This window comes from Drosophila obscura, unplaced genomic scaffold, assembly GCF_018151105.1.
Source record: "Drosophila obscura isolate BZ-5 IFL unplaced genomic scaffold, ASM1815110v1 contig_200, whole genome shotgun sequence".
Classification (NCBI taxonomy): Eukaryota; Metazoa; Arthropoda; class Insecta; order Diptera; family Drosophilidae; genus Drosophila; species Drosophila obscura.
In genome coordinates this window covers 98,128-115,112 of record NW_024542791.1, presented here as the reverse complement: position 1 = coordinate 115,112, position 16,985 = coordinate 98,128, and the positions used below count along the sequence as shown (strand labels likewise).

Genomic DNA, 16,985 nt, shown 5'->3' with positions numbered 1-16,985 from the left:
ATTATCTCCTGGTACAACTAGCACCCACATATTCTGCGAAATATAGGATTGAGCTGTGATTCACCTACACACAAAAGCGGAAGTCCTGGGCCAGGGCCACCCACTCGTCGGAATGTGAAATGAGATGCAGAGAGGCATCCATCTCTCCATGCCCACTCATAGAATATAGGAGGCTGTCAGGTGGGCGTGAGAACAGTAGACAGAGACAGAGACAGCGACAGGGAGAGACAGAACTTAAACGAATACGAACCAGAAGAGAAAGCAGAACAGAACAGGTAAAAAGGCACAGTAGCAGCAGCAAATGAGGAAGAACAGCTGGGTGTATGTGTATGTGTGTGTGTGCGTGCGGAAAAGAGATGGCCAATGTCTGTTTTATGACGCACATAATTTCCGTTTTCCTTTCTGTCGTGGAAAACTGCTGTCCCACTGCACTGCATTCGGTGCGAGAGGGAAAGACGGAACGAGTGAAACAGCGGGGGGGCCGGCGCAGGCGCCCTAACAACGACGTCATCGATTTTCCTCGCACGAGCTAAGCTTTTGTTGCTGTATTTTTCGGGCTGGTAATGCCTGGCAATGACGTAATAACCTGGCCGACACAGACACAGACTTCGGGCCAAACGAAACGGCCAAAAAGGTAGGTCGTGTCCCCTCGCGCCATCTCACTCTCACTCACTCTCACTCTTACACCCCTGTACACTCACTCACTCACTCACTCACTCTCTCTCTCTGAAACAGGCAACACACGAAAAAGCGCAGCCAGCAGCCAGCAGCCGAGAGCACAAGCACAACGGCGGCGGATACTACTAGACGCCAGCTGAGGCAGAGCGTCGGCGTCGCTGCGGCTGTCGCCGCTTTGAATATAGTCGCGTGTAACCGTAAAGATAAGTTCAGTCGCGTCACAGACGCCGCATTGTTAACAGCTGTACTCTCAGAGTGCCAGCAGACACCAGAAGTAGCAACAGCAAGAGCAGCAGCAGCAACAGCAGCAGCAAGCGGCACGCTCCAAACAAATATTATTAACAAAAAGTTCTAGCTTAACTAACTAACGGTACTTCAAAGCGCACTCTCTCTCTACATACATACAACTGTCGTCTCTGTGTCTCAACGCGTTCAGTATTAATATTAACATTTAATCGGTACAAGAAAGTGCTTGGTCGCGGGCTCAAAAGTTAAACAATTGCAACAAGTTGTTGCTGGTGTTTCGTTTCGTTTTCGTTTAACATTAATGCGAACTTTGATTTGTATGCGTTCTATGCGGAAACGGAAGCCGGTTGCACACATTGCGTATGTGTAATAATTTCCCCTATGGGAAAACAGGGAAAACCCGTTGAATAGTTTCGGTATTCGGTTCTCGAAAGACATTCTTTTGGTGACATTTTCCCTAAAGATAAAATTCAACACAATTTAAAAGTTTTTGATAATTTGGCCAGCACGTGCTGCAGAACAATAAGCGCTCTCTGGCTCCGTTGCTGTGTGTGTGAAACGTCCTTGTGCCTCCTACTACTACTACGCCTTACCTATACATACACACAACACACACACACATATACACAAACGAAACGTGCGTAAGTCATTACGTCGTCAGTTTGCTTGCGTCGTCAGTGAGCTTTGCGCAAACGCCAAAAAGAAAATAAAAGAAAATAAAATAAAACAAACAAAAAAAAAACACGGCCACTAATAAAAGAAAAAGCAAATTCAACAGAGAGCACTGTGCAGCAAGTTCAAGTCTAAGGACACACACCATTAGAACAGCTGTGGCAAGGACGAAGCCAACAAAAAATGACGACTACAGCCAGGCCTGATTATAACTACAACAACAAGAAAAACAACAACAAGCAGGAGCTGTGCCAGAACGGAAACGGAAAGGGAAACCACCACCACCAGCATTGAAATTGAAACTTTCGGAACTCATTTTGGCAAGGCATTTGGTGGTCGTCCAACAAAAAAAACCGCATTGGCCACCGTGCTGGATCACAAGCGCCGCCCTGGGCGCCAGACAGGTGCCTAACCCATACCAATACAATATATCCTATATACTCGTATATGCCATTATATGTGATATATGTATATGCCCGTATTCGTGTTGTCCATGTGATTTGTGTGCTTTATGTGTACGTCTCTTTTGGTGTGTGTGTGTTTTGGATACACCCTCACACATCCTCACATCATTGTAGCGCATATCGCATATTGCACCTAATGCTCATCGCAGAAGGCTTTATCTTTTGAGTTTTGTTTGTTTGTTTGCTGACTTCTGGGGTCCACTATAATGCGCGATCGTCTTGCCTCGCTGATTGTGGTGAAGCAAGAGGGCGGCAATAACGATACAAATAATAACAACAGCCATCAGGATCATCTGCCTGCATCGATGCTGCTGCAGCCGCCCATTAAATGTGAAGCCTCGCTGTATGCCTTGTCCCCCTACGAGAGCAGTCTCTACCATGAGATCAACAACAATTCCTGCTATAGACAGAATCTAAACAATCAGCAGCAGCAGCAGCACGAGCAGCAGCACACACAACAGCAGCAGCAGCACCAGCAACAGCAGCAAGAGCAACAGCAACACCAACTGTTGCCACCACCTTTGCCACCATTGATATATCCCTGCCGCAATCTCTTTCCCGACGGCTGTGATATCACACATTTGGCCTGCTGCAGTTCCTCCTCCACATCCACATCCAGCTCCTCGTCCTCCTGCAGTCCCACCACCACCACCAACAGCAGTGGCAGTGGCAGTGTCACCAGCAGCTTTTATGCCAATGGAAACACGTGTATGTATTGGTTTTTATTTTTCCTTTTATTTTACGGTGCTGGGTTTTCGCTAATCGCCGCACACGCCGCGTATACGCAATATCACGTATACGTACACGCATTGCCCCATACGAGTAGAAGCAGCAGCAGCAGAAGCATTCGGTAAACGGTTTGCTCAATCCAAATGGTTTTTGGGGGCATGTCCCCAGGGGCGTGGGGGTGAGGCAAGAGGCGTGGCACGACGCACAATGACGACATAAATTTTCATCAACAGAGCTCAAAATGCAGCATAACAAAAAATGGTGAAAATATTCAACAAATAATAATAAAGAAAAATATGAGTGTAGTGTTTGCATTTGTGTGGGTTGTCTGTCCTTCTGTCTGTCTGTCTGCCTGTCTGTCTGTCCGTTTGTTTGTCTCTCTGCTTTGGCGCGTTGCCGCTTTTTGTTGTTGCTGCTGTTGTTGTTTTAGTCTTTTTGGCTGTTGTTGGTATTGTTGTAATGGCTTTTGTTGCCGCTGTAATACACATGTTTACCAGCGTCAGCAAAGCGTCGCAGTGCCAGCAGACGGCAGCGGACAGAAGAGCAAACGGCGTGGATAGTACAACGGACGCAGCCTGACGCAAAATGATTTATAAGCTGCACAATAAACAGAGAAAATACCAGCACACATACAGCACAGAGAGAGAGAGAGAAAAATATCGAGGAATAGCCAATGCATTTTTATTAATATCCAAGAACCGCATAAAACTGAAATACGTATTTACATATAACAGGAAAGCGAAGCCTGCGTTTGGGGGGAGCCTGAACAATTGGATACCCTTTTTTATATGGCAATGAAAGTTTATTTCCATAATTTCTGATAGTCGTTTGATGCGTTTTAAGTAAAGTTTACGTAGAAATCAGCAAAATATTATCGAACGTTGTACTTTGAGAGATTCCATTTAATGATCCCATTTTTGACTTTTGACTCACATAATGTCAGCAAATATGCTCAATTTCTAGGGTATCAAATCAAACACAGAATGAGGAGGATAGATTGCTGCACAGTTACAAATCAGACAGCTTTCTCTGGCCCACAGAACGGGGTGCTGCTGAGTGGCACAAGGGGTTGGGATTTTGGCCATTTTATTGAGCCCGCCTAATCGCTGTTGGTGTGTGGCTAAAACGGCTTGAGAAGCATTACCAATGCATTTGTTGTGGCCAAAATCGCTTGGACAGTTGTTAGCTGCCACTAAAGCATTTCTGGTCCGTATTTCTGGTCACTTCCGTCTCTGATTATTCCATGTATGATATACTAAATAGTTGGGTTATTAAAGAATTGTAAAATTCAAGAAATTGTTTGTTGTTTCAGGAAGGTTGAGTGTGTTTTTAGTTATTATTGCAAATAGTTCAATAAACTCTAGTAATCGTAGCATCTAACAGAATATCCTCAAGAGCAAAGCCCAAAACAAACTTATTAATTTAATTTGTAAGGAGCGCCCTCCCCAGACATTAATGCCACTGACAAACCCTTCAGCGTCTCCTTATAGACGCCCGTCTATTAGCAGTAGCAAAACAAAAACCACATAAATGTGCGCTCTATTTATAGGTTTTGTTGTACGGCAATGGGCGCCAAAAAATTGCCCGACAGCGGATGACAAACCAAAGCAAAACAAATTGCCGCTGAAGAACCCACAGAACATATGACCAGGTGAGGGTCTGGGTATGGGTATGGGCATGCCTTCCGATGGGGGTATGACGCCAGCGATGCCATGAAATCGAATGCAATACGTTACAGCCAGTTTAACGGATTACACGGGACACAATTTACACAATATTTCTACCCCCCCACCCCACAAACAAACGCGAAGAAAACGCAAAGCACGCGGCACGAGTGCAGCAGAAGCAGCAGCAGCAGCAACGTCATCATCTTTAACGGATTTTTGCACAAAAATATATGACGAAATAGTTGTAAGAGCCCAGCCAGCCAGCCAGGCAACTGCGTCAGCGGCAGATGCATCCCCCTCTATATATATCAAAATTAGATCAGAATTAGTTTTATTATGCATATTATATGGGTTTTTGGGGCGGGGATGACGTCGTTCGATGTGTTCGGGCATGGTTGGGTTTTCGGTTGGGTTTGGGGTTGGAGGATGAGGTGGCCAAAATGCTTTTAAAATAATCACGAGTCATCAGCCTCGTCTGCAGGTTTTTTTCTTTTTTATTTTGGTTTTTTGTTTACCCCTATGTCTCTCTCACTCTCTCTCTCTTCTTTGTTTCTATCCACTCTGTAGGGCGTGTGAAAATATTATTTTGTGATTTTATTTATTCATTCGAAAGATCTCTGGCCACATCTCTTTTTGGGCGTAACCAATTGCATTTCATCATGAGGCGCCTCGTACATATGTACATCCATCCATCTGATGCAGATTTTTTGGTACGCATCATTATCGGATCCCACTCTGATTGGGGGGGGGTCAAAACGAGACTTGATAAATGATGCAAAAATTAACAAAAATACTCACATGCTCCTACTCGCTACTCGTATCTATGACAACCCAAAGCGATAAACAAAAGATCTTCTACCGACACCAAAGTCTGCGTACGATACGCAGTCAAGTCCATTGTATAGCCAATATTCACGATTCGTCGTGCGTTTTGAGTTATCTTTGTGGCAGCTGTCGGGATGGCCATTGTTGATTGTTTGGCTGGGGTCTCTCCTCCAAGTGGATGTGGCCATAGGCACACACACACAAACACACACTCATAGCGGCTGGCTATGTTCCCCGAACAACGGTTTGCATAGCCAGACTATCAGACTACCACCAAGACCAGTAGTCTTAGCCAGATCTTTGCGTTTTGTTTTCAGTCGCTGGAGTGCTGCTTGCTACCTTCATTGAAGACCTGTAGACCGGCTGTAGCAGGTGTATCGGTGTTTGGGTGTTTGGGTGTTTGGGTGTTAGACCCACTAACATGGTTAACATGCCAACAAAAATGTGTGTGGGGGGCATACACACAATTCTAATGATTAGCTGATGCTTTGTTTTATGTGATTTTGGATCCTCTAATTGGTACTGGCACTGCTAAAGACACAGAGATGGAGGATAAATGGCAATTAAATGTTGTTGCTGCTCTTTCTTCATTGGGGTTTATGGAGAAGCTTGGGATCTATCAACGTTTAAGCGTTTGGCATAAAAGGGTCATTGCTATGTGGCGTGGCTGTTTTGTGTGTATGAAATGCAGCAGCAGATTGGGCAACTTATGATAGCTGCTGTGCAAAGCATATACGATGGGGTACATGGCAGTATATTAAGTCATAGAAAATATCAAATTAGTTGGTAATTATAGCAAATAAAATGAGTTGACTGCCATCAAAGAAATGGAGAGTAATAGGGAGCCTATACGAGGAGGCCTAGGAGTACAAGTGGCACCAGTTTTTTAACTTTAAATCTGAAGTATTTATTAATAGAAAATATGCAGAATTTATTAGCTAAGAAATTATGATTTTTGTAACTGGAACTTACTCGTTGGGAATTAATCTTTTTTTCGATTTTAAATCTAGATTCTCGTATCATTTACTAGATGGACATAATTTTATATTATTTATTACTGCAAATATGCTACTAAAATTATAAAATATCTTTCTTAATGCTCTAAAATTCAATTAAATATATTACTGATTAAACAAAGTGGAATTCTGCCTACCATGAACTGCAAGCAATTTATTGATCAATCTAGAAATTAGTTGCAGCCACAAACTTTTCATAAGTGCAGCTTTTATCGTTTCTTAACTCTATTGAGCAGTCATAAATATTAATATTCCATTTTACGATCGTACTAATCTCTGCCAATCGCTTCCTAGTTCCTGCCCTTCCCCAGGTGTACGCCACTAATGTATCTCGAACCTATCTCAACTTGCATTTGATTCACGTTCGTCTGGCACTTTTGCTCTTCATTTTCGCACTATGCGAATGAGTAAAAACCACAACAACAAAAAAAAGCAGCGAATTTGTTAATTTTCCATTTTTTTTTTTTTGTGGTTTTGTTTGGCCGGGTATGATGGCCGAAGCCCGCGTCTTGGCACTGATGGGACAGAAACTCTCAGAAACTCTCGATATTAGCGTCTCATGGAGATTGCCCGGCGACTGCTTAATTATTTGTGTTGATTTATGCGAATTTTATAACAAAAGATGCAGAGAGATACGAGATATATGCGAAAAGAGTGGAGACAGGATGGGGTAGGGGGAGTGATGCCATTATTGTCTTCATCGCTGATCGATGGCCAAGACATTGGACATGAGGCAGTTCCCCCATAGACCAGCATTAGTTCCAGTTTCAGTCGCTACACCCTTCCTTCATCATTTTTGGCTGCTTATCGATGGACGCAGAAAAACACACAAATCCATCCAAAATAATAATAAAAGAGCTGCAAATGGGATGGGATGGGATGGGATGGGGGCGAACGGAACGGAACCAACCTCAATTACGTAATAATTATAGTTTGTGTCTGGATTAATTGTATTTATTATATTGATTGTGTGTGCTTGTTTCGTTATTAATTGCCATCTGATTCCATGCGATGGATCTCGTTGGGTTTGCTTTGCGTTGCGTTGCTCTTCAATTGGTTCACACGATGGCAGGCCAGAGCTGTTGATGAACGAAAATAAATACGGAAAGCGTAAATTCCTGTCGGGCAGTGCTTTCTTCTACATTGCTAAAATAATTTCTAAATGCGTTTTGTTTTTTATTTTAAATTTAAACAATTGCCGCGTAATTAGACAGCGCGACTCCCGATCTCAATGCGGTTCGATATCCAAAAGTGTAGACAGACGAAAGAGAGATAGAGACGAAAGAGAGAGAGAGAGAAAGAGATAGAGAGAGGTATTTTCTATTCTGAAACAGGAATAGATCTTGCTGCGGGTCGATGAAATAATTTCAAGTGGTTTTCAATTCCGCATAGTTTTGTTCTGTGACTTAGGGGCACGGCATGTAATGGGTTGATAATATCGTAAATTTCATTTAGGCACACCTAAGCCCATACCAGATTCTAGGGTACATATCAGGAGAGGATCCTGTAGCAGAAGAAAATTCTGTAAATAAATGGCATATAATTTCAATACATTTTAAACTCATTTATCTACCAAATTAGAAAGAAACATCAATTCTTCACTTCATTAAATCCCAACTTTTCCCTGTACCTAATCAAGGGGTACTGCCCAGTCGTTATCTATTCCCCACCAGCTCCACCAAAACATTCCTCACTTACATTTGTTTTGATTTCGATTTCAGTTGCATTTCCTTCTCCCCGTTTTCATTAAGTATTTTCCTTCCGCAACCACTCAATGCGAGTGCAATGTCCACCAATCACATGGCGATTGCGCGATGTCACACTGTGGCATGCAACCAGAACGTGCAGTCCGTCTGTGGCTAGAGCCAAGACGGTGCCGCCACCACCGCCACCGCCACCACCACCATCATCATTATCATCATCATCTGCTGATCAGCATCATGGGGGCATCATTTGGGGAATGCATTGGCAAAGGCGTCGCCAGAGTTCAGACAAAACAGACATCAGACAGCAGGTTTTTCCTTTAGACGGTTTCTCTCAGTAACCCTCTCCTCCCCGACACTCTTTCACTGGGAGTCTCTTTTTGCATCTCTGTCTGGCTTCTTGAATTTTTTGGTTACTTTGTTGGCTGTTGGTCAATTTTGACTGCCTGTCCGACTATACGACTGTCCGTCCGCCTGCCGCCTGCCGCCTGCTTGCCTGGTTTGCCCCTGGTTGCTGGGGGGCTCACTCGCATATGTAAACCTTAATTTGAAACTGATTGGATTGCCTGGCCTGGCTTTGCCGTTGGCCGTTGGCCTCTTGTTGGTGCCTTGTTTTTTGTTTTCTTTACTTTTTATTGTACATTTTTGGTTATTTCTTAATTTTGCCATGCACTTGATGAGCTTGATGGCTTTGATTTGATTTTTGAGGTTTTTCTTGTGTGCAGCAGCAGCAGCAGCAGCTACAATTGAGCTGCGTTGGGGGTTAGTTTTTCTCGGTTGCCTTGGATAAGAATAATAATATAATAAAGGATATGGGCTTTAGGGAAACTACAATAGATATCTAGCGGTACTTGCAACCCACCGCTTGAAGGCCTCCACTAAGAAAGGACTTTTAATTTGTGTAAATTAATTTATTTTCCCATCATTTACACCACCATCTGCCATCTGACAGTGCCCCCCTGCAGCTTCATTCCCCACATTCAAATTATCAGCCTGCAATTAAACTCTATAAAAATAACAGTAAAAAAAAACCACCAAAAACACAAAAAACTATTACACAACATTTAACAAATTTTCAGCAGAGAACAGGCCAGGCAATAAATTCCAATCAAAACAAGTTAAGAATTGTAACCAAAAGAAAAAACCTCTGAGGAAAATTGCATTGCATAGACAAAAAAAAAACGAAACATACACATTTATGCGTCAAGCAAGAAAATTTATTGTCCATAATATTTGCTTGGTTAATTTTATTATTTTAATTATTGTGTATTTGCCGCATTGGATTTCCTCTGCGCGCCGGCACCTTGACGAATGTGTTCGCTCTTTTGGCCAACAACGAAAATAAAGAAGCTAACAAGTTTTCCCTCTCATACCAGCCCCCCCCTGGCCGCACTCTTGGGTGCGTGTAGCTTTGGTTTTGTAATCAGACAGAAATTGTTTGCTAATAGTTGTTGCCTTTTTGTTGCTGTTGCTGTTGTTGCTGCTACCTGTCTGGCCAAGAAGATTCATCTGCCGTCTGCCTGCTGCTAGTTCTTGTCTAAAAGGAAAATTCGCATACAAAATAAGGGGGAAAAAAACCCACTACAAAAATAACAACAAATCGTTGCACAAATTGTTGTTGCGAATGGCTAAGTGAGGCTCAAATTTGAAAGATTTTTAACGTGTGGATGGGATATCTATTACGTGTGTTGGGGTATATGCGGCTTGGATGTGTAGTTTGAACAGGCAAATTAATATTAAACTATTTATATATCCCTTCAGAAATATGTGGTTCATCAATGAACATTTTTTGGGGTTCAATCTGCCATAAATTTAATTTTTTATTTGGTTCTATATTTATCGCAGAATAAAACTCTCTACCAACTGCTCAGAAGCAGGCACCCAACGTTGGCCCCTTTTTATAGAGTATCTCCATATCGTTTCCTCAGTTCTTCCCCACAGCTCCCCCAAGTTTTTCGGTTACATTGTCAATTGGCTTGTTTATTTCATGTTTTGGCGCGTAACTTGTTTGTTTGCTCGTTGTTTTTCTTGGGCGCACTTGAAGCCATAGTCGAAGTCGCAGTCGCAGTCTGAAGCTGCGGCTGAGATTTGCAATTGCAATGCTCGCAGCTCCGCTCCCCTGCCCGCCGATGCAGCAGCAGCAGCATCTGCTTTGATTGGCAGACAGACAACCCACAGAAAGACAGACGCCCGTCCGACCCGACCCGAACAGACGCGCGGGCCAAGTGGAAGCTTGGAGCGACAGGCAGCCAAGGTGTTGGAGGAGACTCCAGCCAAAAATCAAAACAAACAGAAAATAACTTTTTCACTGCAAATGAAAATTGCAAAAGTAGGCAAAAAAAAGGAAAGTAAAAAAAAAATAAAAAATAAACCAAAACTAAAATTGGCCGAGATGGAAAAACAAGGCCCTTTAGCTCTAACTATTTTTAAACCGTCCGTCCCATCCTCCCCCTTTTTTTCTTTGGTTTGCCACACACAAAAACAAACAACAAAAGCTCCGAGCAGAAGCGCCGGCAGAGGCGGAGGCAGAGCTCACGTGCAAAAATAAAACGTAGCAGGGTAAAAAAAATCGAAGTCCACCCGAGCCCCTCTTTCCAGAGCGAAACAAAAAAAACTTTGATGGCGTAATCATTACAGAAACCAACACACACACACACACACAGATACAGATACCACACTCAGATACAGCTGCAGCTACAGTTACACAGACATGGCTACAGCTACAGTTATAGATGCCACCCCCTCTAGTAAGCCATGTTTGCCGCGTTGTGACGTCATTGCTTGTCGCTGCCTTTCCTTCGTATTACAGCTGCGAGTGGAAAGTGGGAAAGCGAGTGGGGGAAACAACCCCCCAACCGCCCCATGGAGTGCGCCCGGAGAGTGCCTCACGACTCTCACGTGGCATAAGTTGCTTTCAAGGTCGTTGCTGGGTTGTGCGCTCTGTCTCTCTCTCTCTTCGCCTCTCTCTCTCTTCCTATTTGGTGCTGTTTTTGGCCCCACGATGATTTCACACTTGTAGATACCTAACCCAACCACCCACCCCCACCCATAAACCCCAGAACAGACCCACTCCACGGACAGGCTGCAGTTTGTAGATATAGCACGCCCTCTTTTAGCACAAAACTTTGAGTTTGTTTCATTTTTATGGTTGGCACTTTGGCAGAAGAACCTTGAGAGCATGGTTTGAATTTAAACTGGAATTGGATACGAGTATAAATGGAGAAATTGCAATTTTAATGGAGAACGAGCACTAAATGGGCAAAGTAAAAATAGGTGATTTTTAATGGCATACTTAAATGGGGGAAAATTAAAGAGAGATTCAAGGAATGATAGAAATTTACTATGAAGTATAGACAGATATTCTGCTGGCTGAATAAGGCTCTAATAGGGTTACAGTATTATATTTGCTCATTGCTTATTGGTACTTCAGTTGTCTGCTTAGAGAGATAAGTCCAGAGTTAAGATTGGCTCAAGAAATTGCAGGGAGATGTTCGTCTAAAGGAGGTGTTACCTGCAACACTATCTTCACTCCATATAGACATTTGACACGTGACTCACAATGTAAAACTCCTGCAGTTTCCATGTCCCCATATACCAGCAAATCAATCCAGCAATCTTTGAACCATTAATATTATGCAAAAGATTAAATACAGAGTGGATACAAGACGTTCAATAAAGCATTAGATAGCTGAATATTCCCTGCAATATTAATACGAGTCTGTATTTTGTCGCATGATGCCATTATCCCTGCCATATTAACACCCATTACAAATCAATAGAAACTAACACAAACCACCGAGCCATAGAGCTACAGCGCTGCTCAATAATTCATGGATTAATCAAACCCAAAGGCGGCTTAACTTGAGGGAAATGCGTCAAAGAACTGCCCCTCCTTCTCTGCCATGGCCCCGACATGCAACATAAACCATAGCCAGGCAACAAGAAAAGCCAAGAAAAAAACACATGCAATTATAGACAGACGTCTGTTTGGGGGGGCTCGTGCCAGAGTCATATAATTAAAGACCCCCCCGACCAAACACTTAGGGAGTTAACACAAATCAAAGTCAGGCCAGGCCGTTCAAACATGTACAATGTACATAGGTATGTATACTATATATGTATGGGTATATGTATGGCTATGGTATGTGGTGGCGTGGTATATGTATATGTATGTAGAGCACGCACTTGAAACTGATGACGTCCTTGGCTTTGGACTGCGGCTGCACTCGACGTTTGGGTTCACATTCGATCGATAAAGCCACGCAGGACTGTTGCGAAGCGGGCTTGAGGATTTTCACTTGGCTGTTGCCAAGTCCCAAATAGATTTGTTTGGTGACGTCAAAGCGGAAGCGAGACGGTAATACAAACTATCTGTTTTTGTTTCCTTCGGTTCTCCCTCTCTCTTTCACTTTTGCGTATGCGTAATATCGAGTATACCACGTGTGGCACACACACACACACACAGCCAGCGTAACGTCAACAACAGTTTGTCAGGCAATTAAATGTCCAATTAAATGGTCCGTGCACATTTATCAGATGGCAGATTCCAGTAGCCACCAACACATATCTGGCAATTAGAACGCACCAAACAAATAAAACAAATAACAAACAAAAATTAGACAAACAACAACAACAAAAATTCATAGCTTCGGTTGCAAATTGCATAAAAATCGCAGTGAAGATGCCATCACACACACACACACACCAACACACACACACACAATCAGCAACGGCATCAAGATTGGCTTAATTGAAGTAGCGACAACGAGCGTGTCTCATTACCAAGTCAAACACAAGCTGAGAATCGTAGAATCGGAGACACGGAGTTTGAGAGAGTTTGTGACAAGATTGTCAAATATTTAGGCAGTCAGCCAGTCAGCCAGTCAGCCAGTGACATCAAGCATTCAATGCAAAACGCGTTCCTCAATCATTTGAATTTGAAATCGTGTATTTATATATATATGTATTTGTATATATACTACCCGGCCATATAAGATGTATAAAATACTTCTTTAAATTTCCATAATTTGTGTGCTTTTAGCCGGTTTTGTTTGTGTGTTTGTTCGAGCGTGCCATAAATTTGTGGCTCAAAATTTAGAACATTGCAATTAAAATAACGGATTCAAAATGGAGAGAGCAAAATCTTTCGGCCTCTCTTTCTCTCTCTGTCTCTCTCTCTTTAAGCTCTTTCATAATTTGGTTATAATAATCAAAAAGTCTGGTAGGAAACTTGTATCTGTGCGTTTGAGTTCATAAATTTTCAACGCGCATTTCCTGCACAACAACAACAACGAAAAATAAAGTTAACAGCCACCAAAAGTATCTTTTTATAGCGAATAGTGACTCAAACTTTGTGGTGACCTTGAGCAATTATTAGCCGCTCTGCTCTGCTCTGCTCGCAACGAAATTAGAATACGAAGAAAAGAATTTTGGTTTTATTTTTTTTTTTCTATGATTAAAGCTTTCGCTAAATGGCCAGGGCGATCGATGCTTTTGTGATTAAAATGAGTTTGGGTATCATGACATACGATCTGCTCCGAAGATATGTTCCATTGGATACACGTCTGCAGTCTGGGGAGAGCAAACCTGCATTTTGGCTAGTTCCAGTTCTAATAAAAGCAGAACAAGTTTGTTTGATTTTTGTTTTGTGTTGGAATATTAAATTGTTATATATGATCATAGGTGTATTTTATGCTGCTCACTTTTTTGTTGGCTTTTTTGTTATAATTTTTGGGTGAGGCATAACTAATGCAGAGATGCTGATAAATGCAATAATAAATGAATCGATTAGCAAGGAACACGTCTGTAGGAAGCTGTCTTTAAAGATTGTTAGCGCTAAGCAGTTATAGAAGATATCTGTGGCTATGGCAGTGAGAGCACAGATAATTTTATGGAGTAGAAGCAAACTTTTGTGTGCTGAAATGAACATGGGATTGTTGAATGCATTAATGTTTGATTAAATAATGATTTTACCCGCAAAGATATAAAGACAGGATAAAGATAAAGTATACACCTACCCCAAAAAAACCGCAATATCTTTCATCTTTACGAGCATTACAATCACACAGCTCCACAGTATTCATACATCACTCAGAACAGGATCTAGATAGAGTGGGGCGCCGCCGAGCGTCATCTGCAGCCACCATTAACCGCTTTTTATTTATGCGAACGAACACATTAAGTCAGCCGAAATGTAGCCGTGTGTAGTCGCGTATCTTTCCGCTATCTGGGCAGCTCGATCTGCATTTGTATCTTCATTTTTATGATCCTCAGCTACTCGCTCCGTGCTTCGCCTAACTGTTGTTGGGTGCATCATAAAAATGTTTAATTATATTTTTTTTTTTTGGTTTGGCTTTATTCATCATTAGATGGTTTTGTTAATGAGTCGCTTTTAGTAACAAATTAACACGGGGGAGAATCAGCGCCACACTTGACTAACCAACACAGCAAACAAACAAACAAAAATAATATAAAATGGCCAGGCCATTTGTGTGGTGCAAAAAGTTTATTTAATATTAAATGCAGTCTTTACAGAGGTGCGACATAAAAGGGGCATAAAATTGCATGCACAGCTGTACAGAATAAAAGACTACAAAAAATGATTCATCATTTTTGAATAGATGAATTGATGATCGACTTTAAAGGATATCTGCAAAAACAGCAGCACACTGCACACTGTTTTCCCACCATAAAATAAAAGTCTACATATCACATTCGATGCACTTTTTTGTGGCCCCCTTTGACCTAAGCTTCTGGTCCTTGGACTTCTGTCAGAATGCCCGGCATTGTGTTCTAGTTAGTTGATGAGGCGCCCACCATCTCCAGCCTCCGCTTCGGATTCAGTTGCATTCGTGAGCAGTCGCCGAGCATCGTTGCGAAACTAAGCCATAAGCCCGTCCGTGCATCGAGCGGACACTGGCCTTGAAAATCTAATATTCTCATTCTCATATACTCAATTAAAGCGGCTGTAAGCGAAGAGCAACAACAAAAAAAAAGAAGTTAACTAACACGGCGCTTAGTTACATTTTGCAGATGCTTAAAAGCCGTCAACGAACTCGATTGCGATGTGCCAGACAGCAAATAAAAATTTAAGCATATACACCACCACATACCCCATACCACATACCCCATATATCGCATCTGTATTGTGTGTGTGTGTGTATCTATAAACGACTTGAAAGTTCTCTTAGACATTCATGCACAGTCAGTCTGAGACTGACCAAATGGCAGAGTGGCAAGCTTCCACAGCTAGTATTCCTCTGCAGATGTGTGAAGCCGAAGATTCAGCTGCAATTTGGCCTGGCCAGGAGGCCATCGGAAGCCTTCACTTTTTATGACCATCGACCGACAAACGGTGTACCTTGGTGGCTGGGTATTCCCCCAGGGTATTGTTCTAGCGTCTCTTCTCTGATCTTCTGTTGGGCACACACATTTCGTTCAATTAACACATTCGATTTTGCAATCGATTTAATTAACTCTCTTCGGAGAGCTTCCATCCCCCCCCTCGGCCACAAGCCACCAGCCACAATGTTCATTTGAAAGTTAAATAATTGTCGGGGGGGAGCTACAGGTTTTGGCATAAGTTATGGCGCTATTAATTTCTGACTAGTGACAAATCAGTGCATTCCGCTTGGAGAGCAAGTCCCATTAATCGATTAGCTATATGACAGTTATGTATATTCCACAAATGATAAGAATTCGATATCAATAAAATACATTAAGGCATTTAACTTAGTTAATAGAGTTAATAATATTAAAATGCATTCAATGGGATTAATGTGTGGAAGAAATAATTATTACAGTGTAAGAATATTTATTTAAAATTAGTTCACTGCTAACGACAATTAATTATAATTAATCGTTACTTGTTATTTGCATAAAAGCTTCTTTCAGAGCTTCTTACAGACTTCTAGTCAAATTTCTATATCCGCTTTATTAGCCATATATTTTGCTATCTTGATATTCCAAATTGAAGATTGATTTGTCGATTTACTTATTGATAAATGATCTAGATACACCCTCGAAAAGTTTACACAAAAACCATAAATTGTGCTCGAAAGGGTGTGATTAAAAGTGAACATTTAGTAGCTCAGTGATAGCTGACACTCCCCCTCAGCGGCAGCCAAACAACTTCCACATCCTTAGAGCCCCTGCTGTGTGGTAGATCCGAGCCTTGAACCACATACAAAAACACACAATAAATAGCGAGTGCAACTAACCAACGACCCGACCCGAACCCAAAAGCATGGGCAAAGGCAAAGGCAAACAAAAACATGGCCAAAGACAAATAGCAGATCCGAAACGCGCCCAGTTTCGGTTCCGAGCTCTTTGGATATTCAATTTGTTTAGACCTTTTTGGCGCTCTCGGTGCTGGCCGACTTGCTGACTTGCTGACTTGCCCCGTTAACTGTTAACGGTCTAAACGGTCTTGCTCGATCGCAATTGGATAATGAATGATGCTTTGAACTGTGGCAAATTCTTTTGTCTCCGCGCAAGCACTGGGGCAGGGGCCGCCGGGTACCGGCCCCCACCGCCGCTTAACATTGAACTTTTCGCCATCCTCCAAGAGACAAACACATTGCGCTACAGATACTCGGGTATATCGCGTAGCCGTGCTCGATTCCCACAGCATTGAATGATTTATGGGCTGGAGAGCAGAAAAAAAAAAAATATAGCCCCAGCGTGTGTAAAGAGGGAAAAAGTCATTCCGTTTTCGATTGCGGATCTAACGGATGAAACAAGAACCTTGTTATGCATTTAGCACGCCACAGAAACAAGGAAAAATATATACAAATAATCGTATACAAATCTGTGGAGATGGAGATGGAGATGGCGACTGCTGCTCTAAGTACAATAAAAATAAAATGCGATGAATTATGGGGCAAGTTTTTATTTTGCCGGTGTGTGTGTGTGAGTGGTGCCAATCAGCATAATCGGTGGATTGGTGATCGGTGGATCGGTGGATCGGTGGATCGCAGGGACTGT

General features: G+C 42.3%; 2 protein-coding genes across 2 annotated transcripts in view; both read left to right on the top strand.

Moving 5' to 3' along the window:
• Nucleotides 1-1,940: 1,940 nt before the first annotated feature.
• LOC121404410 (probable nuclear hormone receptor HR38) lies at nt 1,941-3,140 on the top strand. Its single transcript, XM_041593797.1, has 2 exons — nt 1,941-2,000; nt 2,341-3,140. Exon 2 carries the CDS (start codon nt 2,366-2,368, stop codon nt 2,912-2,914), a length of 549 nt encoding a protein of 182 aa, XP_041449731.1. The 5' UTR covers nt 1,941-2,000; nt 2,341-2,365; the 3' UTR covers nt 2,915-3,140.
• Nucleotides 1,948-16,985, top strand: part of LOC111078469 (probable nuclear hormone receptor HR38) — a 36,988-nt gene continuing 21,950 nt past the window's right edge. The window contains 2 exon segments of the mRNA XM_041593796.1: nt 1,948-2,003; nt 2,483-2,493. The gene's annotated coding sequence lies outside the window, so the exon portion shown is untranslated.

Excerpts from the sequence above, each read along its gene's own strand:
- LOC121404410 (XM_041593797.1), top strand. The coding sequence starts at position 2,366 with ATGCTGCTGCAGCCGCCCATTAAATGTGAAGCCTCGCTGTATGCCTTG.